Raw genomic sequence first — 23,992 nt, 5'->3', positions numbered from 1 at the left:
TGAGGCACAGCTTAGACCGAAGATGCGACATATTAAAATATACAGTAATAATTCATTTAAACAAAAGTTTGAATCAGAGAATGTCTTACCTGAGACACTTGTTGGGATTTCACACTGGGTTCTCTCACTGGGGAGGGGGAGGAGACAAAATACAGAAAAGACAGAACATTAAAAGCATAATTCTGAACACATTTTCTTCCCAATCCTTATGTTTCAGTTCTCCTTCACACCGACAAAATGTTTCAAGAGGTACAATGAGAAAGCAAGTGGCAGCAACTGGAAAGCACTGCCCGAAAAGGCGGAGGAAGCATGGGATTGGGAGAGAGAGATTGGCAGTGCAGGGTAACAGCCATCTGGAGGTAAGGAATTGTTGATATGACCACAAAATGTTGCAGCAAGTGAAATCACTTTATAAACAAAAACAGAAGAATGCTGTAGTGGCAACAGAGAAGGCTGGAAAAACTCAGGAAGGCCAGCCTGCATCTGTGGGGACAACAGGCTGTCGATCCTTTGGGGATCATGTTCTTCTTCTGAGCTCTGAAGGTACAAGTTCATCGTATACAGTGAGCATGCTCAAGCTAATGTGATTTGCCGAGTGTACGCAGCAAAACAATAAAACCATAGCAGTTTGCAGTAATGAAATAACATTTGCAGTGCCGTGCAAAAGGGGTCTTTGAAGCCAGCAAAGTTTCCACTGTCTGACTGTCTAACTGTGAATACAGAGCTACATAAAATAGGCAAAGGGCCGAATACAGTTCGAGACACACTTCTCGCACCCATGGTAACAACTGTTAATGTCATTCTCCCAACGCAGGCCCATGATGAATGGGGATGATGCAAGTGGCGAGGACTCCAGCCACATTCAACGTTGAAAAGAGATAGAACATAGAACAGTACAGCACAGAACAGGCCCTTCGGCCCTCAATGTTGTGCCGAGCCATGATCACCCTACTCAAACCCACGTATCCACACTATACCCGTAACCCAACAACCCCCTCTCCCCCCCCCCCCCCCCCCCACCTTACTTTTTTTTTTATTAGAACACTACAGGCAATTTAGCATGACCAATCCACCTAACCTAAGATGGTACGTTTGCACAAAATCCTTGTATACAAAACAAGTTGACCAAAGTCCTTCTGTAAAAGTAAAACAAACAAATGCATCTCCATCACATGGTCTATAACATGCGACTTTTCAAGCATGTTGCAGCCTCGTCACATAAACCGAGGCACTGTTTATTCAAGTAGCAAGAGCAACTTTGCAGCAAATTCTCGCATGCTAATATTCACGGAATGGCGAAAATACTGGAAGTACTAAGTAGGTCAGACGGCATATGTGGGGACTGAAACGGATGGTTAATAAAGAACAAAACAGCACAGGAACAGGCCCTTCGGCCCTCCAGGCCTGTACCGGTCATGATACCACCCATGGCCAAATCCCTCAGCACATTTAACATTTCAGGATGATGACCTTTCGTGAAAGGTGAACGATCATTGACCTGAAACATCAATCTCTGTGGATATTGCAAGAAGTCTTACAACACCAGATTAAAGTCCAACAGGTTTGCTTCGAATCACTAGCTTTCGGAGCACAGCTCCTTCCTCAGGTGAACGAAGAGGTGGTTTCCAGACAAAGTCAATAACAAACCTGTTGGACTTTAACCTGCTGTTTATGTAGTACATAGAGTACATAGAGAAATACAGCACAGAACAGGCCCTTCAGCCCACAATGTTGTGCCGTACTTTTGTACTAGGCTAATCATAGATCATAGAATTTTGGACACTAAGGGCAATTTATCATGGCCAATCCACCCAACCTGCACATCTTTGGACTGTGGGAGGAAACCGGAGCACCCGGAGGAAACCCACGCACACACGGGGAGGATGTGCAGACTCCACACAGACAGTGACCCAAGCCGGAATCGAACCTGGGACCCTGGAGCTGTGAAGCAATTGAGCTGTTGTAAGACTTCTTACTGTGTTCACCCCAGTCCAACACCGGCATCTCACATCCGTGCATATTGCCAGACCTCTTGAACATTTACAGCCTTTTTTCTGTTTTTATTTCAGATTTTGCAAAGATTGAGAGATGAATGTAAGAAATTGTCACATTTAATATTTTGGCAGTAATGTTTTTTAAACTTGGGTCAACATCGGCACTCGAAAAAAAGTACGGACTTGGGAATATTTTGGTTTTCGAATTTACAGATAAGGGATGCTCAATCTGTATATTCCTCCTTAAGCAAGTAGACAAAAACCGTACGCTGAGCTACAGGTGCTGCTTTTATACCCCATCCGCCTTGTGCTACATTCCATTTCCCTGCCTAATTGCTTGCTGTACCTGCATTCCAATTTTGGGAGATTCAACTGCAAGGCCACTTGATCTCTCGGCATTGCAGCATTCTGCATCCGCTCCCTATTTAACTACTGGGGCCATAACTACCTGGCTCCCCGCCGACACTCGAGGGGAGTGTCCCAATGATGCGACAGGGAACCCTTCTTGGGCATTCCCACGCCAAGGTTCACCCAGCAATTGTCCAGAAGGGCTAACTTCCCCTCAACAATTACGCTGGGCTGGAAGCCATCCGACACAGCGATCTCAATCACTAACTTCTGATGGTTCTGCCAGTTTTACCCTTATAGTCCTTCTGAACTACAAGGACGAGAAACCTCGTAACTTCAGAGTAACTGTTTTAAACACCCTGACTGAACCTGCATGGACCGAACCTGCATGGGACACCCCACCCCCCACCCCAAACCCAGAGCTCCCCACCTCTCCCCCCCCCCCCCCCCCACCCCAGGGACCTGCCACACCAAAGATGCACTCCCTGCCCCGCCCAAGGGTCCCGCTACACCCTAACCCACTCCCAAGTGGACATTCCTCCATCCCGACCACACCCACTCCCAAGGGGACCCTCCTCCATCCCTATGGTCATCCCTATGCCTTCTCGAATGCTGAATGAGTAATTCCAATAGTCCCTATAAACACCTGCTTCACGGCAGCTAGTGCGTTAAAGGGCTGGGGGTGGGGGAGGGGGGTATCCACCCCTACTGCTTCCATCTCACCTGGCCTGAGGGAGGAATGTGTCCCTCCGGAGTGGGAATCTTCCAGTGACTGCCACTCAGGAGGGTACAAGTCAATATTCTGCACGCATATTCTTTCTGCCAATCTCACATTTTCCCCACATGATCCTCCACGGACCAAACTTTTACCCAACCGCTTTATCTACCTGCATCCCTTTCATCCTTCTCGCAACTTGCTTTCCAACTGATCTTCATATCAACAGATTTGACTGCAGTACAATTGGTTCCTGGGTCCAAATCATTAACACAGATCATAATCATTTGAGACCACTGCGCTGAGCCCTGTGGCATCCCCTTAGTTACAGTTTGTTAACACAAAAAATGGTCAATTTATCCTAACTCGACTTTCATAGAGTTTACAGTGCAGAAGGAGGCTATTCGACCTATCGAGTCTGCACCGGCCCTTGGAAAGAGCACCCACTTAAGCCCACGGCCCCACCCTAACCCCGTAACCCCACCTAACATTTTTGGACACCAAGGGCAATTTATCGCGGCCAATCCACCTAACCTGCATGTCTTTGGACCGTGGGAGGAAACTGGAGCATCCGGAGGAAACCCACGCAGACACGGGGAGGACGTGCAGACTCCGCACAGACAGTGACCCAAGCCAGGAATCGAACACGGGACCCTGGAGCTGTGAAGCGACAGTGCTAACCACAGTGCTGCATGATTCACACAAGTGTCAAACGTTCCCCTTTGATAAATTGAATTATTCAGTAACAGCTGCCACCAAAGGGCATAGATGCAACAATTTACATAGCATAAAATGTCCAAAGATGCGTCAAAGGAGTTCAAGCAAACAAAATTTACCACCACGTCACAAAGGAGATACTACGACAGGTGAACTAAAGTTTGATCAAAGTAGTAGGTTTTACGGCATGTCCTAAAAGGGGAGAAGGACAGGGAGATGGAGTGGCTGAAATCTCAGATGTGCATTGGTGATGTGCAGATAGCTCGGAGGGTTCAGCAGTTGGAGGAGTTTATAGAGGCAGAGAGTGGAGGCCAGGTAGGAATTTGAAAACAAGGCTGAGAGAGTTTAAAGATGGACATTGCAGGCTGGGAGCCACTGTGAGTCAGCAAGCACACGGGCGATGGGGAAACAAGAGCACAAGGCAGACCTCCAGCGTTCAGACGGGTAGGAGAAGGGACAAAGACTTACGGCAACTGAGCCTTTCTCTAAGCTGCCTGCCATGATATGGTGAACGTTTTATTTTTATATAAATACTGCAGCGAAATTAAGATCATGAAGTGTTTTAAGGAGAGGATAACCAGAAGGTTTCACACACGGTCAAAGGGACTATTTGCTAACGTTGAACATTTTTCAGTGCAACATTGAGCTTTGCATTGGCATCAACTCCAACCAATCAATTTACACAACGGAAGCCTCTTCAGGAGTCCCAATGAGGCTGGCACTCCAGTGCAATACTGAGCGAGTGCTACATTGCCAGACGTACCAGCGTTTGAATGAGATGTCAATCACAGGCCCTATCTGCCCTCTCGGGGGATCAATAATCCTGTAACCATTATTTTGAAAAGAGCATGTAGTCTCTCCAGTGTCCTGGCCAATACATAAACAGATAACCAGGGTCATTATCATAATGCTTTAGTGGGACTACTGACGTTTCCCTTCAACACTAGATTTCAAAAAGTATTTAATTCATTGCCAAGAGATTTGGGACACCCCAAGTTCAAAAAAGTTGCTGCATAAATGATAGCTCTCATCATATAACAATGACTGCACTTCATAAAGCAATCTATTATTGATTGCAAAGCATTTGGCATGCCCTGCGATTTCATGAGGTCTCATTGTGTTTAAATCCAAGCTTCTTTCTTTGTCAACGTATTCCCAACACACGATCACATTAAATTGTGGTCTAATTAGTTTAATCTTGGAATGAATTGGTCATTCCCCCAGAAATCGGGTTTAATTATATACACATACATGATGTACTGTAGCTGTCCATCCCATTGTATTCTGCAGTAGTTCTGTAGCAATTTAGCCTAAAATCAGGAGATGGCGCTAAAGAGTTATGTGCAATGCTCTCCAAGAAAACAGACTTGCCACATATTTCACTCAATTATTTATTTCAATTACTTCCTCTGAAAACAATTGTAAATTTAAAATCCCCGACAACACCCCTCCCCACCGTCCGCTACCACCCACCCACCCAACAAACCCCTCAGCACCCGCCACCCACCCACCCCCCCTCCTCCCCAGCGTCCACTGCCACCCACCCACCCTCTCCCCAGCACCGCCACCACCTGGCAACACCCCCCCCAGCACCCACCATCGCCCACACCCACCCCCCCACCAGCGTCCACTGCCACCCACCCACCCTCTCCCCAGCACCCACCAACCCCCCCCCCCCCCCCCAGCACCCGCCATCACCCCAGCACCTGCCTCCACCACCCACCCCACCCCTAGCACCGTCCACCAGCTTTGGGGGTGGGGGGGGTTGTGATCGAAAGAAGTATTCCACAAGTCTAAAGTGAATATGGATCAATTGCTGCTGCTCAACTGCTCAAACGAGTAGCAGCAAAGAACACAAACAAGGGATATGTTGAGAACCAGAGGTCAATCAGCAAGGCTCACCATTCTCTAAATGCTGAGGGAGAAAAGTTAGGTACTTAAAAAAAATGTTTTAATTTCAGAAAGTCCATTAATGTTTCCAGGTCTGCTATTGCAAACATCTTTTTAAAGTTTTTAAACGTGGGAAACATTGCAGCCAATTTGCACATAGCAAGCTCTCTCAAACAACAATGTGATGATGCCCACATTCTGATTTTGCGATGCTTATTGAGGGACAGGACACCAGGGATAGATCGCCTGCACTCCTTCACGTTCCGGCGCCTGTTCGGGGAGGCCGGTACAGGAATTGAACCCGTGCTGCTGGCCTGCCTTGGTCTGCTTTAAAAACCAGCAATTTAGCCCTGTGCTAAACCAGCCCCTGGAAGAGTATCACCTGCACATTTCCCTTCAAGTTGTACAATTCTGGATTTGGAAATAGTTCACATCGCTGGGTCAAGATCCTGGAACTCCTTCCCAAACAATTTGATGTATTAGCACCACACAGACTGTATCCGTTCAACCCGGCAGCTTCCCACCATTTCCAGGAGGTCAACTAGGATTGGGAATAAATTCTGGCCTTGCCAGGGAAGCCCAGCCATTACTACCGGGTCAAGCTCTGCCAGAGAACCATTCACTACCCTTCCCCATATTTTCCTCCACAATCTCTGATTACTCATCAACATGGTCCTCGCCATGTACAACTTTCTTAGCAATCACCGGAATGATCCTGGCTTTGATAGGAACTTGGTTCATGAATGGCAACCTCTTGCTCCCAAAGCACCATACCAACTGGCATGTCCTTAACACAGCTTTTAGATCCTGAAGTAGTGCGAAAATAAGCAGAAAGGTCTCGCCAAATTAACCCAAACTATAATCCAATGCTGAGACGGCAAGATTAAATTAATTTTGATTATAGGTTAAAGAAGCAAGATTAGAAACTAGAAATCATGTAGAAGGTAAAAAAAAAAACAGAAAGTGCTCCAATTTGTCTAGAGTGAAATTATTTCTAATTGCAGAAAGAAAAAGTTGTTGTCGCTACAGGAACGGAATAAAAAAAGATTCATTGAGTCAGCATCGAGCACATTAATAGAATCTTTTCCTTTAATTAAAGCGATTAATTGAATCTTTTCCTTTAATTAAAGCAATACCGAGTGTTTAGAGTACAAAAATACTCCCCAGTTAGTTGGCATTCATTCAATGGTTACTTAGGAGTAGCACAGACCTGCTCAAGAGACAGGTAATTATAGCCTTCAATGTTGGAGCCACCCTCAGGAATTTGTATATAATAGGAGGGTAGGGAGTAATTTCATTTTTAAGTAGAATCACTCCACCCTCCATTATTTAAGGCACTGAAACAGGCCATTTAGCCCAACTGGTCCATGTTGGTGCTGCTGCTCCATTTATCACTCAGTCAACATGTCCTTCAATTCCTTTCCACCTACTGCTTATCTAGCTTCCCCTCAGACGTATCTATGCGATTCCCCTCAACCATTCCCTGTGGTAGCAAGTTCCACATCCTCCCCACTCTGCAGATAAAGAGGTTTTCCGCAGACTCTCTTTCGGATTGACATTTTCATTGTTTCTGATACTTTGTTTCCTCTACGCTGCAAATATCTTCACTTCGTCTCCCGTATCAAATCTATTCATTATTTTAAAGACCTCGATCGTGTCATCATTCAGCTTTCAATTTTCGACAGTAAAAAGAGTCCCAGCCTGTTCAGTCCTTCATCAGACATGCGACCACGGCGAGGTATGCACGTATTTTATGCAGTGTGCAGTGATCGCGTTACCGATGAAGTTGAAAATTTCCACGAACGCCCCTGCCAGTTGGTCTGCGCAGGATCGGAGTGCACGACCAGGGACTCCGTCGGGACCCGTTGCTTTCCGAGAGTTCACTTTCAAGAAGGCTGATCTGACTTCGGAAGCTGTGACAGTAGACATGGGCGTGTCCGAGGCGGCCGAGGCAGTTGACAACCGTTGATGGTTTCCTGCTCGAACCAGCATAGACTGCATGGAGTTCATTGGCTGAAGGATAAATATTGGCATGGACATGAAGGAGAACTCCTGTTCAAAACAATGTCACAGGATATTTTACATGAACCGAATAGGGAAGACGGTTTAACATGTCACCCAAAAGAAGAGAACCTCCAACACTGCAGCACTCCCTTAGTACCTTTGTGAGATTACATGCTCAAGGCTCTGGAGTAGGCAGTGAACCCACAACCTTGTGAGACAGTGCTACCCCACTGAGCACTTCTGAAATGAAATGAAAATCGCTTATTGTCACGAGTAGGCTTCAAATGAAGTCACTGTGAAAAGCCCCTAGTCGCCACATTCCGGCACCTGTTCAGGGAGGCTGTTACAGTTCAATGTGGATTCCTGCAGGATTGCAGAGCACCCTGTGAAGAAGTTTTGGCAATTTAAGGGTCCAGAACCAAAAGTGTTAATTAACCTTCTTCTCTCTTCCAATGCAGAAGGATGGTTCCACATTCCTGGCATTTTTCTGTTTTTATTTCAGGCTTCTGCACCTGTGGTTTTATTTGATGGTGATCTACGTTCGGTAGGGCACATTCCAATCCCAGTATTCCAGTGCATGGCGTTGAAGCAGAAGATTAGACAGTCTATTTTGCCAAGACATCAGGGCACCTCATGAATCATAAATAACTGCTTTTTCTCAGGCAATTACGATCCAATTCAGGAGATAAAAACACATTGTGAATTACACATTGAAGAATATCCATGCTTTTACTGTCGTGTTTTATTACAAATGGATAAGCCAGAGAATTCATGAGAATCATTTCCCAATTGGACTCTTTTGACTGGGTTGCATTTCAGCCAAGCGCCAACGTACTCAGTTAATTCTTGTTCTTTTCAACGGAAAAGAAACAAAGGGTCGACAAGGCCTAGAATCATACAGCACAGAGGTGGTCGTTCAGCCCATCGTGCCTCTGCTAGCTCTTTGAAGGGTCTGTGCACTTATGCCCCCGGAGCCCTTAAGATATCGCCCAAGTACATATTCAATCCCCGAGCACGCCACCAAAAACCCAGTGTTTCCAGCGACTGTATGTCCGGGCACGTTGGCAACACCACCAACGAGGAAGTTTGGTTTTAAGGGGCGCCTCAAAAGCTGGAGAACTAGTTGCAGGTCTGCTTTAATGTTTAGACAGGGTTCTGTGCATCAAATCAGATTGTCATGCATTGCCAGCTTGGGGGGCACGGGAGCGCAGTGGGTTAGCCCTGCTGCCTATGGCGCTCAGGACCCGGGTTCGATCCTGGCCCCGGGTCACTGCCTATGTGGAGTTTGCACATTCTCCCCGTGTCTGTGTGGGTTTCACCCCTCCCACAACCCAAAGATGTCAGGTCAGGTGGATTGGCCACGCTAAATTGCCTCTTAATTGGAAATTTAAAAAAAAAAATTTTTTTTTTTTTTTTTTAAAGTCATGCATTGCAGGAATTAAGTTACTTCTGACAGCAGAAATTATATTTAAAATAGGACGGCACGCGGCACAGTGATTAGCACTGCAGCCTACTGCGCCGAGGACCCTGGTTAGAATCCCAGCTCTGGCTCACTGTCCGTGTGGAGTTTGCACATTCTCCCCATGTCTGCGTGGGTTTCACCCCCACAACCCAAAGATGTGTAGGGTAGGTGGCTCGGCCACAATAAATTGCCCCTTAATTGGAAAAAAAAATTGGGTACTCTAAATTTATTTTTAAAAAGAAATTATGTTTAAAATGTTTCACTGACACTCGCGCAAATTCTGAAATAGGACAGGGCGGCACGGTAGCACAGTGGTCAGCACTGTTGTTTCGCAGCATCCAGGGTCCCAGGTTCGATTCCCGGCTCGGGTCACTGTCTGTGCGGAGTCTGCACGTTCTCCCCGTGTCTGCGTGGGTTTCCCCCGGGTGCTCCGGTTTCCACCCACAGTCCAAAGGTGTGCAGGTTAGGTGGACTGGCCACGATAAATTGCCCTTCGTGTCGATAAAAAGGTTAGGCGGGATTACGGGCATAGGGTGGAGCTGTGGGCTTAAATAAGGTGCTCTTTCCAAGGGCCGGTGCAGACTCGACGAGGACTTCAAGCCTGACTGCAGTTAGACATTGCAAATTTGAAGAGGCGAGACTCTCTCGGGTTATTTTATCAGCTTTCATTTTCCCGACCCACATGGAGAAATTTCAAACTAAAGTTAAGAATGCTTGAGTATTGACTCCAGCATGTGAATGCAACTTCACAAATCACACTATTTAAATATAATCAACTGCGTATCACAGGGGATGCAGCTTTGTCTTCTCAGAACGTGCAATAAAAATGTCATCCTGCCTATTATCCTGCAGACTGCGCTCTGCTATTCAATCAAACAGACTGATATGATTGCCTGGTCATCCCATGCGGCATCCTATTTTTCTTCCAATCTGCTGCGCAAATGAAAAGGCTGAGAAACACAGCATGCCCTAATCACGGACAGTCATAGAAATAACTTCGGCAAAAGCAGACAGTCCAAACACTATTTTCTTTCCCCTGAACGTTGATTGACCAATTGACAGCAGATCGGGAGATTTCATGCCATACGAGGAAACTTGTGAAAAGAGGGGGTGAAGCAAAAGAAAAACTATAAACGCTGGAAGTCAGGAACAGAAGCAACAGGGGAATGCAAAACTGGTTAACTCAACAACATAAACAAAAATATGACATCCTCTCTTTCCACAGAACCCAAGTAACCTACTGCTGCCTTAACTGAAACCCATCTCAATGCTACCCAATAAATGCTGCGTCAATAAAATGCATTCCTTCAGCTCCTTCCGTGTACAGAAGGACTTTGGAATACTTGGAGTGTGATCCGGATTTTACCCTTTCTATTAAAGGGAACCCTTCCTTATCTGTGCAATTAAGGCAGCCAGACAGATACCCTGTGGATTTATCTAGATTGGAGAATTTAACTAAAGAGCCAGCTGCTTTGAATCTCACACACACGTTAAGCCGAGCCTGGTTGCCAGTGGCAATGTCACATGCCTGTTCAAGCCTGGAGGATATGTACACATGAGCTGGAATTCTCGAGCCGTTGAGATATTCTTATGGGAAATCCCATTGACTATGGTGAGGGCTTAAGTGGGTCGGTGCAGATTCAATGGGCCGAATGACCTCCTTCTGCACTGTTATGTTCTATGTATCTATGACAAGCGGCGGGAGGAGAGATTTCGGCAGTCAACAAGCTGCGTGTCACCGAGAAACAAGTAGCTGGAGGGCCAGAGAATCCCCCCACCAATGATATTTGGGCCAATCAACTCCGACTCGATCAATATATTTGGCATGGTCAGTTGAAGTATACAACCCCTGTTGTCCTGACTTCTGGTGCCACTCATGGAGTGCATGGCCGCATATTTGGTAGCTCCCGCTCAAGGTGGTATTTTTCTATCCTTTCCCCATCTGAGGGGTGATGTTTTCGGATGGAACGAGGTGGGAGATTGGGAGCAGCATGGTGGCGCAGTGGTTAGCACTGCTGCCTACAGCGCTGGGGACCGAGTTCGAATCCCGGCCCTGGATCACTGTCTAAATTGCCCCTTAATTGGAAAAAATAATAATTTGGTACTCTAAATTTATTTTTAAAAAGGAGGTGTAGGAGTACCAGGAGAAGGGGTAACCCCTGTGGAGTGGCTGCTAGATGGATGTACGAACTTGGACTGGGGCAAGAAGAAAAGAGCATCTTCGAGGTGCGCCACAGGTTAAGATGACGGAGGGCAAAGGGACTGTTCTGCCGCCTCAATCAGTACTTACAACAAAAAGTAAAATGCAGGGACAAAGCCACTCTCAAGTTCTACCATTTGTTGTAATTAAACAAGTTTCTTTATACTTCCTTACAAGTGGGAAGGCATCAGTTTGAAAACTAAAGTTAGCTCAGACTTCAGACCATGAGTTATGAGAACAAAAGTTCTGAAGTTATTTTATTACACACATTTATTAAAATCTTGAGGGAGAGGGAGAGAAGAGAGTAGAGAGAGAGTGGGGAGAGAGAGAGAGGAGCGAGAGAGAGGGGCAAGAGAGTGGAGGAAGGGGGGGGGGAGGGGAGGAAGGGAGGGGAGGAAGGGAGGGGGGAGAGGAGGGGGGGGAGGGGGGGAGAGGAGGGGGGAGAGGAGGGGAGGAAGGGAGGGGGAGAGGAGGGGGGGAGAGGAGGAGGGGAGAGGAGGGGGGGGGGAAGAGGAGGGGGGGAAGAGGAGGGGGGGAAGAGGAGGGGGGGAAGAGGAGGGGGGGAAGAGGAGGGGGGGAAGAGGAGGGGGGGAAGAGGAGGGGGGAAGAGGAGGGGGGGGAAGAGGAGGGGGGAAGAGGAGGGGGGGAAGAGGAGGGGGGAAGAGGAGGGGGAAGAGGAGGGGGGAAGAGGAGGGGGGAAGAGGAGGGGGAGAGAAGGGGGAGAGAAGGGGGGAGAGGAGAGGGGGAGAGGAGAGGGGGGAGAGGAGAGGGGGGAGAGGAGAGGGGGGAGAGGAGAGGGGGGAGAGGAGGGGGGAGAGGAGAGGGGGGAGAGGAGGGGGGAGAGGAGGGGGGAGAGGAGGGGGGAGAGGAGGGGGGAGAGGGGGGGGGAGAGGAGGGGGGAGAGGAGGGGGGAAGAGGAGGGGGGAAGAGGCGGGGGGAAGAGGGGGGGAGGAGAGGCGGGGAGGAGAGGCGGGGGGGAGCGGCGGGGGGAGCGGCGGGGGGGAGCGGCGGGGGGCACAGCGGGGGGGAGCGGCGGGGGGGAGCGGCGGGGGGGAGCGGCGGGGGGGAGCGGCGGGGGGGGAGCGGCGGGGGGGAGCGGCGGGGGGGAGCGGCGGGGGGGAGCGGCGGGGGGGAGCGGCGGGGGGGGAGCGGCGGGGGGGAGCGGCGGGGGGGAGCGGCGGGGGGAGCGGCGGGGGGGAGCGGCGGGGGGGGAGCGGCGGGGGGGAGCGGCGGGGGGGAGCGGCGGGGGAGAGGAGAGGGGGGAGAGGAGAGGGGGGAGAGGAGGGGGGGAGAGGAGGGGGGAGAGGAGGGGGGAGAGGAGGGGGGAGAGGAGGGGGAAGAGGAGGGGGAAGAGGAGGGGGAAGAGGAGGGGGAAGAGGAGGGGGAAGAGGAGGGGGAAGAGGAGGGGGAAGAGGAGGGGGAAGAGGAGGGGGAAGAGGAGGGGGAAGAGGAGGGGGAAGAGGAGGGGGAAGAGGAGGGGGAAGAGGAGGGGGGAGAGGAGGGGGGAGAGGAGGGGGAGAGGAGGGGGGCGAGGAGGGGGGAGAGGAGGGGGGAGAGGAGGGGGGAGAGGAGGGGGGAGAGGAGGGGGGAGAGGAGGGGGGAGAGGAGGGGGGAGAGGAGGGGGGAGAGGAGGGGGGAGAGGAGGGGGGAGAGGAGGGGGGAGAGGAGGGGGGAGAGGAGGGGAGGAGGGGGGAGAGGAGGGGGGAGAGGAGGGGGGAGAGGATGGGGGAGAGGAGGAGGAGGGGAGAGGAGGAGGAGGGGAGAGGAGGAGGAGGGGGGGAGAGGAGGGGGGGGGAGAGGAGGAGGGGGGAGAGGAGGAGGGGGGGGAGAGGAGGAGGGGGGGGAGAGGAGGAGGGGGGGAGAGGAGGAGGGGGGGAGAGGAGGAGGGGGGGGGAGAGGAGGAGGGGGGGAGAGGAGGAGGGGGGGAGAGGAGGAGGAGGGGGGGAGAGGAGGGGGGGAGAGGAGGAGGAGGGGGGAGAGGAGGGGGGAGAGAGGAGGAGGGGGGAGAGGAGGAGGGGGGGGAGAGGAGGAGGGGGGGGAGAGGAGGAGGGGGGGAGAGGAGATGGGGGGGGGGAGAGGAGGAGGGGGGGGAGAGGAGGAGGGGGGGGAGAGGAGGAGGGGGGGGAGAGAGAGGAGGGGGTCTGCCAGTCACGTCACAGCTGTTATTCCCAGAACACAAACTGAACGCCGTCCTAACACAAATACCACCTGCGCTCCATACACACAGTCTGTAGGCGCATCAATAATCTCACCTTTCACTTTCTTCTCCGCTGCAGCCCTTGCCAAAGCCAGCAGCTCTGGGTCTTTGGAGAGTTGAGCGTAATGCAAACTCTTGTGACCATAGTCATCCGTCAAAGTAACATCAGCACCAGAATTTAGGAGGAGCGCCACTGCATCCTTGCAACCATTCTCACAGCCCACCATCAAGGCAGTCCTGAAAAGGGAGGTGACAGGTTAATCCTGGGCCCCCATGGGAGAAATTACACCCGGGTACAACTTTCCCGCTCCAACAGGCTTGGAGCTAGTGCTGTGTGAAAAGGTCACGGCATGCCCAACATTTTTCCCATCATAATATTCTCCTGTCTCAACAGTTGCTGACTTAAGTACCAAAGATAATACATGTATTGTACACCCACTATCCAACTCTATTTGTTTTAGTTTCTCTGGCAGGCAGAGAAAGAAAAAAAGACAGCCTCTATTATCTCTGTCAAACATGCCTTCAGCAGCAAAGGTCAAATAAGATAATGAAGAGCAATGGGACCATACACCGCTCTTTTAAGGCTGCTTACGTGGCATGGCATTGCAATAAATGAAGAAATAAACCTCCTATTTATCTTGGCTCAATGCTTACATCCTTTGAGGAAGTTTATCAGACTGGTTCAGTGGCCTCTGAGTCATAAGGCTGTGGGTTCAGGACCCATACCAGGGCTTCCAATCAGTAGGCCTTGCATACAAATGCTTGGGAGTGCTCACAGAGACTGGACGTCTGTGTCCGTACGTTCTATATAAACACCAAGTTTGAAACAAATCTCCGGCACCCCATCAATATGCAGAATTCAAGATGTGCGCCAATGCAGAAGAAATCTCTGCTTTGGTCAACTCGTATTGGATTGGACTTGTTTATTGTCACGTGTACCAAGGTCCAGTGAGAAGTATTTTTCTGCGAGCAGCTCAAACAGATCATTAAGTACATGTGAAAAAAAAAAGAAAATACATAATAGGGCAACAAACACAAGGTACACGATGTAAATATATAGACACCGACATTGGGTGAAGCATAGAGGGGTGTAGTGTTAATGAGGTCAGTCCATAAGAGGGTTGTTCAGGAGTCTGGTGACAGCGGGGAAGAAGCTGTTTTTGAGTCTGTTCGTGCGTGTTCTCAGACTTTTGTATCTCCTGCCCGATGGAAGACGTTGGAAGAGTGAGTAAGCCGGGTGGGAGGGGTCTTTGATTATGCTGCTCGCTTTCCCCAGGCAGCGGGAGGTGTAGATGGAGTCAATGGATGGGAGGCCGGGTCGTGTGATGGACTGCTATTGCTAAGATTGAAGCTGCAAAGAGAACAAATCGGCATCATCTGCCCCTCAGCAGGACATTGATTAAACTGCGGCTGCTTTGTGTGAAGGTACGCTTAATTTAATAATGTTTCTCTCGCTCCTTAATTTGCCCACTTGAAACGGCATTAATTTCTGACTGGGATGTAACTTGATTGGCACTGATCGTTCTCAGGACTTGCATTTAAAATTTACGTTTAAGCAAAAAAAGGATTACTTGTTTTGCTTATCCCTTGAGTTGATGTCCGCTCCTCGCTCCAGTAAAAGCCGGCAAACCTCTGGATGGCATACCTGCGTGGCCAGTACAAGAGGGGTCCGCCCATCCTGCAACAGAGAAGATGGAGCACACAGTGGTCAATGCCATGCAGCCTTCTTAAAGCAGCAACACGGGTTAACAAGACCAAGATTTTTTTAAAGTGCAAGAAAGCACCACGGTTACTTTCTGAACGTTTAGAATTGAAAGGCATGGATGTTGAGCTTACTTGGAACCCTGGTTACACCACAATTGGAGCACTTTGAACAGCTCTGGTCTCCATATTCAAAAAAAAATACATACACACCAGAGAAGTTGCAAGGTTTTCGAAGGATGAAACCAGAACTGAGGTTAGAAGGACCATACGGGTATATTTCTAAGAAATATCTTATTAATTTCAATTGTGTTACTACTCCGGGTCAAGCGGGGCTGGAATTGGCTGCGCACTAACCCAGGGACTCGTAACAAAGTAAATAAAATTGAGACACAAGTCGTCCCGAATGGCTGGACTTCACTGTAGTAGAAAATCTATTACGGATTTCCCATCTAGCTCATAGAAGAAAAGGGAGCTCTTTAGACGCTCCATTTCAATTGGATTTGACTGACCAGAGTCCACTTGCCAACCAATCAGCACCCTTTTTCTCACGCAGGAGGATTTGTTGCTCCCTTTAAAATTTGGTATTTTCATAGAATTTACAGTGCAGAAGGACGCCATTCGGCCCTTCGAGTCTGCACTGGCTCTTGGAAAGAGCACCCTACCCAAGGTCAACACCTCCACCCCATCCCCATAACCCAGCAACCCCACCCAACACTAAGGGCAATTTTGAACACTAAGGGCAATTTATCATGGCCAATCCACCTAACCTGCACATCTTTGGACTTCTTGCATCTACCACATTTGGTATGCTTGCATCTGTCCTGATGAGTGCAATTCGAAAAGCTTCGACAGCATGTCTCTTTTCAGCCATACTCGAGTTCTGTACTACAAAGTTCACTCACTTTAACAGTCAAAATAAACAGATAGCTTGAGAAAGAAATGCAAAATGTTTTGAAATTTCCTACTTCTACCCATTAATTTACCAAGGACAGCCACATCTCTGAGGTTTCACCAGCACTTACCCCATCCTTGACATTCACAGTCGCCTCATGGTCCAATAGTAGCTTCACGCATGCCAGGCAGCCAGCCACCGCTAAAGTACAAATCACAATTAAAGGGCAAACTAAACAACCTGGATAATTCTTTCAGTTTGATGTCAATGAAGATCCCAAATTTAACTCAAAACAACAAACGGAACCCCCCAAAGTTGCCCCTGAAGAGTCTGCATTGTTTGAGGAGCACGGGACAGCCAATTCTATGGGAGGGTCCATTTCTATGAAGGAAATTCGATGTAATTCTCTGCACGGGTCGGATGTCAAGTACATACAAACCCTCAAATATGCTTCTCAGTCAGCACTTTCTCCAGGTTAATCCAATTGTTAGGTCATTCAAGGAATCAAAGGACATGGGGACAGGACAGGGAGTCAGACAGATAGTCTCACTGAATGGGAGAGCAGACTACGGGGTCTACTCTTGAAACACTTCCATGGGACTTTGGAAGGGGGGTGGGGGGGGGGGGGGGGGGGCGCGTTGACAAGGCCCACATTTGCTGGCCATCCCCAAATGCCCTCAAATGGAGTGGCTCACTTTGCCAGTTCAGAGGGCACATGACAGATCTGCTTTTCTGTTTTTTAAAATATTTTTATTCTCATAGAATTTACAGTGCAGAAGGAGGCCATTCAGCCCATCGAGTCTGCACCAACCCTTGGAAAGAGCACCCCACCCAAGCCCCACGCCTCCACCCCATCCCCTTTATCCCCGTAACCCCACCTAACCTTTTTGGACACTAAGGGCAATTTAGAATGGCCATACCACCTAACCTGCACATCTTTGGACTGTGGGAGGAAACCGGAACACCCGGAGGAAACCCACGCACACACGGGGAGGATGTGCAGACTCCGCACAGACAGTGACCCAAGCCAGGAATCAAACCCGGGACCCTGGTGCTGTGAAGCAACAGTGCTAATCATTGTGCTACTGTGCAGCCCATTCTCCTCCTCTTTCACACCTTCTCCCAAATTTATACTCACCAAAAATAAACAATAATCAGTAACAAATGCAATGTCAATCCTCATATCAATAACAACAATCCCATCCTCCCACCAAACCTCCAAACATTAGCCCGCATGTTAACATAAACAAATAACAAAAAGGAATCAGGAATTACCCATAGTCACCATTAACACATATAGTCCCTCAACTCTCCCAACAATCCCCCCAGTAATGTTTGATGTAATCCAATTCTCAAAAGTGCAGAATGAATAACGCCCATGAATTATAGAACCCCTACATCCTTCCCCTCGGTTCAAATTTGGCCTTCTCAAGAGTCAAGAATTCCAGCAGGTCCCCCCGCCACGCTAGGGCACAGGGTGGAGAGGTTGATCTCCACCCTAACGGGATCAGCCTTCGGGTGGTCAACTAGGCGAAGGCTAGAGCATCTACCTCACACCCATTTCTAACCCCGGCTGGTCCAACACCCCGAATATGGCCTCCCGAGGGCCCGGGTCCAGTTTCACATGCACCACTTTAGAGATCATCCTAAAAACCTCATTCCAGTAATCCTCCAGCTTTGGACAGCACCAAAACACATGAATGCGGTTTGCGGACCGCCCCCACCCCCCCTCCCCGTAACGTTTACACACATCTTCTACCCCCTCAGAAAACCAGCTCATCCTCATCCTTGTGAGGTGTGCTCTATATACCACCTTCAGCTGTATCAGCCCCAACCTCGCGCACGAGGTGGAGGCAGCCACTCACACCAGAAGCCCTCCTCCATACCCTCTCCCAACTCTTCCTCCCACTTTGCTTTGATCACTTCCAGTGGTGAATACTCCTCTTCCAAAATAGCTCCGGAAACTGCCGACACTACCCCCTTCTTCCCCCTGTCGTCAGCACCACCTCCAGCAATGTGGAAGCCGGCTCTATTGGGAAGCTCTGCATCATTAGGGCAGCACGGTAGTTAGCACAAATGCTTCACAGCTCCAGGGTCCCAGGTTCAATTCCGGCTTGGGTCACTGTCTGTGCGGAGTCTGCACATCCTCCCAGTGTGTGCGTGGGTTTCCTCCGGGTGCTCCGGTTTCCTCCCACAGTTCAAAGATGTGCAGGTTAGGTGGATTGGCCATGATAAATTTCCCTTAGTGTCCAAAATTGCCCTTAGTGTTGGATGGGGTTACTGGGTTATGGGGATAGGGTGAAGGTGTTGACCTTGGGTCGGGTGCTCTTTCCAGGAGCCGGTGCAGACTTGATGAGCCGAATGGCCTCCTTCTGCACTGTAAATTCTATGATAATCTCCTTTCGGGCAAAGCCTCGAACCTGCATGTATCTAAATATCCCCCCCCCCCCCCACCCCTGCTCCAGCCCATACTTCGCTCCCAGCTCCTTCAATCCTGCAAACCGACCAAGAAACAAATCTTTTAGTGTAATAATTCCGTTCCCCTCCCATCTCTGAAAATTTGCATCCCACTTCCCTGGCTCAAATCTAAGGTTCCCCCGGATCGACATGTCCCTTGACCCTGGCCCCAACCCAAACTGCTGGCAAAACTGACTCCAAATTCTCAACAAAGCTTTTACTACCGGACTCCTCGAATATTTCCCCGGGGCCATCAGGAGCGGCGTTGTTGCTAGCACCTTCAATCCCGATCCCTACCAAAACTCTCCTCCATTCTAACCGATTGGGAGTCAACCCCTCTGACCCAGCTCCGTACCTTCTCCACATTCACCGCCCAGTAATAATACATCAGGTTTGGAAGACCCAAACCCCCTGCCTGCCTTCCTCTCTGTAACAGCACCTTCCTCACTCTAGCCACCTTGCCTCCCCATATGAACGAGATAATCATCCCTTCAATCTCTCTAAAAAATGCCTTTGGCAGGAAAATCAGCAGGCATTGGAAAATAAACAGAAAACGCGGCAACACGTTCATTTTAACTATTTGTACCCGACCCGGCAGTGACAGAGGGAGACCATCCCACCTTGCCAGATCAGCTTTCACCCTCCCCACCAAACTAGAAATGTTGTACCTGCGGAGCTCCCCCCCCAATCCCGAGCAACCTGCACCCCCAGGTATCTAAAGGGAGTCCCTGCCCTACGGAATGGCAGTCCTCCCACCCCTGCCCTCACCCCCGTCCGAGACACCACCAAATATTCACTCTTGTTTAGATTTAATTTGTACCAAACACAGACCCAAACACCCGAAGCAGCTCCAGCATCCCCCCTATTGACGCACTCTTTTGCGACACAATAATAATAAGTCATCGGCAAATAAGGACACCCTATGCTCTATCCAGATTTGCTTTTCTAGAGGGCATTAGTGAACCAGATGGGTTTTCTCTCGTCAACCACAGACCAGCCTTCAATTCCAGATTACTGATTGAATTGCAATTCCAGTAGCTCCCATGGTGAGATTTGAACCCATGCCCCTACAGCATTAGCCTGGGCCTCTGGAGTACTATCCAGTGATGTGGAGATGCCAGCATTGGACTGGGGTGAGCACAGTAAGAAGTCTTACAACGCAGCCTTCAACACATCATCGATGAAGATGAACATCTTGCCAAGGTCCATCCCCACACCCCCACTACTTGCCTTCAAACAACCGTGCAACCTCAAACAAACCATTGTTTGCAGCAAACTACCCAGCCTTCAGAACTGAGACCACAACGCCACACAACCCTACCAGGGCAATCTCTGCAAGTCATGCCAGATCATCGACATGGATACCACCATTACACGTGAGAACACCACCCACCAGGTACGCGGTACATACTCGTGCGACTCAGCCAACGTTGTCTACCTCATACGCTGCAGGAAAGGATGTCCCGAAGCGTGGTACATTGGCGAGCCATGCAGACGCTGCGACAACGAATGAACGGACATCGCGCGACAATCACCAGGCAGGAATGTTCCCTTCCAGTCGGGGAACACTTCAGCAGTCAAGGGCATTCAGCCTCTGATCTCCGGGTAAGCGTTCTCCAAGGCGGCCTTCTGGACGTGCGATAACGCAGAATCGCCGAGCAGAAACGTATAGCCAAGTTCCGCACACGTGAGTACGGCCTCAACTGGGACCTGGGATTCATGTCGCATTACATTCACCCCACCATCTGGCCTGGGCTTGCAAAATCCTACCAACTGTCCTGGCTTGAGACAATTCACACCTCTTTAACCTGGGGTTACCCCTATCTCTGGATCTGCAAAGACTTAATTACCTGCTAATGCTCTCATTCTAAGTATTGTCTGGCATCTTTGAATATGTCTATATGTGTGTTTCTGGAAATATACACGTGAGACATACACGGGGAGCCAATGGATGTGGTATATCTGGATTTCGAGAAAGCCTTTGACAAGATGCCACACAAAAATTTGCTGCATAAGATAAAGATGCATGGTATTAAGGGTAAAGTAGTAGCATGGATAGAAGATTGGTTAATTAATAGAAAGCAAAGAGTGGGGATTGATTGGTGTTTCTCTGGTTGGCAATCAGTAGCTAGTGGTGTCCCTCAGGGATCCGTGTTGGGCCCACAATTGTTCACAATTTACATAGATGATTTGGAGTTAGGGACCAAGAGCAATGTGTCCAAGTTTGCAGATGACACTAAGGTGAGTGGTAAAGCGAAAAGTGCAGAGGGCACTGGAAGTCTGCAGAGGGATTTGGATAGGTTAAGTGAATGGGCTAGGGTCTGGCAGATGGAATACAATGTTAACAAATGTGAGGTTATCCATTTTGGTAGGAATAACAGCAAAAGGGATTATTATTTAAATGATAAAATATTAAAACATGCTGCTGTGCAGAGAGACCTGGGTGTGCTTGTGCATGAGTCTCAAAAAGTTGGTTTACAGGTGCAACAGGTGATTAAGAAGGCAAATGGAATTTTGTCCTTCATTGCTAGAGGGATGGAGTTTAAGACTAGAGAGGTTATGCTGCAATTGTATAAGGTGTTAGTGAGGCCACACCTGGAGTATTGTGTTCAGTTTTGGTCTCCTTACCTGAGAAAGGACGTACTGGCACTGGAGGGTGTGCAGAGGAGATTCACTAGGTTAATCCCAGAGCTGAAGGGGTTGGATTATAAGGAGAGGTTGAGTAGACTGGGACTGTACTCATTGGAATTTAGAAGGATGAGGGGGGATCTTATTGAAACATATAAAATTATGAAGGGAATAGATAGGATAGATGCAGGCAGGTTGTTTCCACTGGTGGGTGAAAGCAGAACTAGGGGGCATAGACTTAAAATAAGGGGAAGTAGATTTAGGACTGAGTTTAGGAGGAACTTCTTCACCCAAAGGGTTGTGAATCTATGGAATTCCTTGCCCAGTGAAGCAGTAGAGGCTCCTTAAATGTTTTCAAGATAAAGATAGATAGTTTTTTGAAGAATAAAGGGATTAAGAGTTATGGAGTTCGGGCCAGAAAGTGGAGCTGAGTCCACAAAAGATCAGCCATGATCTCATTGAATGGTGAAGCAGGCTCAAGGGGCCAGATGGCCTACTCCTGCTCCTAGTTCTTATGCCTCTTCATTCACCTGAGGAAGGAGCTGTGCTCCGAAAGCTAGTGTTTGAAACAAACAGGTTGGACTTTAACCTGGTGTTGTAAGACTTCTTACTGTACTATCCAGTGACATCACCACTACGTCACCATATCTCTCTTTCCCCCCCAAAACACAACGCAGTGGACTTTGGATAATTTCTCTATTCGAATATGTTCTTAGCTGCTTGTACGAGGCTTCGGAGCTTGATAGTGTTCTCCATTCAGTAGCCACGTCACACCACCGATGATGATGATGATGAGGCGGACGCGGGACACGCACAACATTGGGAAAGTGCAACCCAAGGGTTCAAACCATTGTCTTGTCGCACACAACACTCAAGTAAGGAGATGAGTCCATTATTAATCCCTCACGTGATTAATTAAACATAATATTTCCACAAAACAAAGAGCCTGTGACAATCTGAGAAATATTAACGGCAAAGACACCAAGGTTCAGAGTAAAAGAGAAGGTTGGAGCATATCAGAAAGCAGCAGTTGGGGCTACGTCTGAAATGTGCGTGAGGAAGGGGAGAGAGTTCCAGGGATTTGGAGACAAGTTGGAGATAGCTGCAATCTCAACAAAGCAAGGCTACAGGGAGGGGAGGAGAAGCAAGCACTGTGTTGGTCACATAAAAATGACACACGGTCAATCAGCATCCATACAACCCAAGGTTACAAGACAACCTAGGGTGGGTATACGTACGACTTTCAGTCCCCTACACTTCCATTAATTTGCAATGAATCTAGTTGTCACCTCCTTACTGTGTGAAAAATCAAACTGATGCATTGTGACCTCCAAATAGGAACATTAAAACCGCCTTCAACGTTTGAGTTAAACATTCCACTAAAAACTGCGACACTAAAATTACCACCAGTTATCTGAACTGAAAAAAAGATATCGTGAGACGTCATTCGTCGAAGTACAACATGACTTCAGAGTGACAAAACGCAAGATAATTTTATTCACAAAGATTTTTTTTTTTTTTTATAAATTTAGATTAGCCAATTATTTTTTCCAATTAAGGGGGCAATTTAGCGTGGCCAATCCACCTACTCTGCACATTTTTGGGTTGTGGGGGCGAAACCCACGCAGACACGGGGAGAATGTGCAAACTCCACACGGACAGTGACCCAGAGCCGGGATCGAACCTGGGACCTCAGCGCCGTGAGGCGGTTGTGCTAACCACTAGGCCACCGTGCTGCCCTTTATTCACAAAGATGACGGTACTCAGAAAACACAGACAGCTCAGATCAGCTGCAGCACAATTTTCCTCATTAATTCATGAAGTCCTTCAGCACTAATTTGCTTGGATCGCAATACTTTTTGTTTGCGTGTTTAATGAATGCACAAAGCAGTTGCAGTTGGCCACAAAGGGGGCCCGTTTCCCTCACTTGGCTGGGCAGCTGGTTTGTGATGCAGAACGGGGCCAACACAGATACACAGAAGATAGGAGCAGGCCTTCTGGCCCTTCGTACCTGCTCTGCCATTCATCACAATCATGGCTGATCATCCAACTCAATAGCCTAATCCTGCTTTCTCCCCATAGCCTCTGATCCCATTCTCCCCAAGTGCTATATCCAGCCGCCTCTTGAATATATTCAATGTTTTAGCATCAACTACTTCCTGTGGTAATGAATTCCACAGGCTCACCACTCTTGACCAATGATTCACCTGAGGAAGGAGCAGTGCTCCGAAAGCTAGTGTTTGAAAGAAACCTGTTGGACTTTAACCTGGTGTTGTAAGACTTCTTACTGTGCTCACCCCAGTCCAATGGCAGCATCTCCACATCACCCCTAAAAAGGAGGCAGCAGCCTGTGGTCATCTGGGACTATGGCCATTTCACATTACCTTTAATAAATGACTACAGATTCGGGCTCTCTTTTCCATATAAAAGGCTGGGGTGTAACCTGGTGGCGGTCTGAAGATTTTTGTTTATAAAAAGAGTACCTTCACACCCACGCACTGTTTTTCCCCTTTTGGGGAACACTGGGGGAAGTGTCGGGAAGATTCCCAAGTTAATTATCAGCCAGTTGAATTACCTTGTGAACGCTCCTTCCATGACCAACAAGTCCTAACATTAGCCTCAAACCCGGAGTTTTTGGTCTGGTGGTCGGGGTGCCACGACTGCATCTCAAGACCGCCAATAAGAATGTGCAATAGGGTCGACATAAAAAAAGTCGCTTGTGAGGAAGACCAAATCAAGGGGCCATAAATACAAGACAGCGATTAATAAATCCAACCAGGAATT

General features: G+C 48.8%; 1 protein-coding gene across 3 annotated transcripts in view; it reads right to left on the bottom strand.

Annotated features, from left to right (window-relative positions):
* LOC119974394 (uveal autoantigen with coiled-coil domains and ankyrin repeats-like) overlaps positions 1–23,992 on the bottom strand; it is a 182,870-nt gene that overhangs the window by 40,109 nt on the left and 118,769 nt on the right. For all 3 annotated transcript variants that reach the window (XM_038813211.1, XM_038813213.1, XM_038813212.1), the window contains exons 6-9: positions 16,254–16,324; positions 15,099–15,205; positions 13,583–13,764; positions 90–127 (exon numbers count right to left, since the gene is read on the bottom strand). In XM_038813211.1, coding sequence (XP_038669139.1) covers positions 90–127; positions 13,583–13,764; positions 15,099–15,205; positions 16,254–16,324 — 398 coding nt within the window. The remainder of the gene's footprint in view (positions 1–89; positions 128–13,582; positions 13,765–15,098; positions 15,206–16,253; positions 16,325–23,992) is intronic.

The sequence above is a fragment of the Scyliorhinus canicula genome, chromosome 12 (assembly GCF_902713615.1).
Source record: "Scyliorhinus canicula chromosome 12, sScyCan1.1, whole genome shotgun sequence".
Lineage (NCBI taxonomy): Eukaryota > Metazoa > Chordata > Chondrichthyes > Carcharhiniformes > Scyliorhinidae > Scyliorhinus > Scyliorhinus canicula.
The sequence above is the reverse complement of the archived record's forward strand: the minus strand, read 5'-3'. Positions and strand labels throughout refer to the sequence as shown.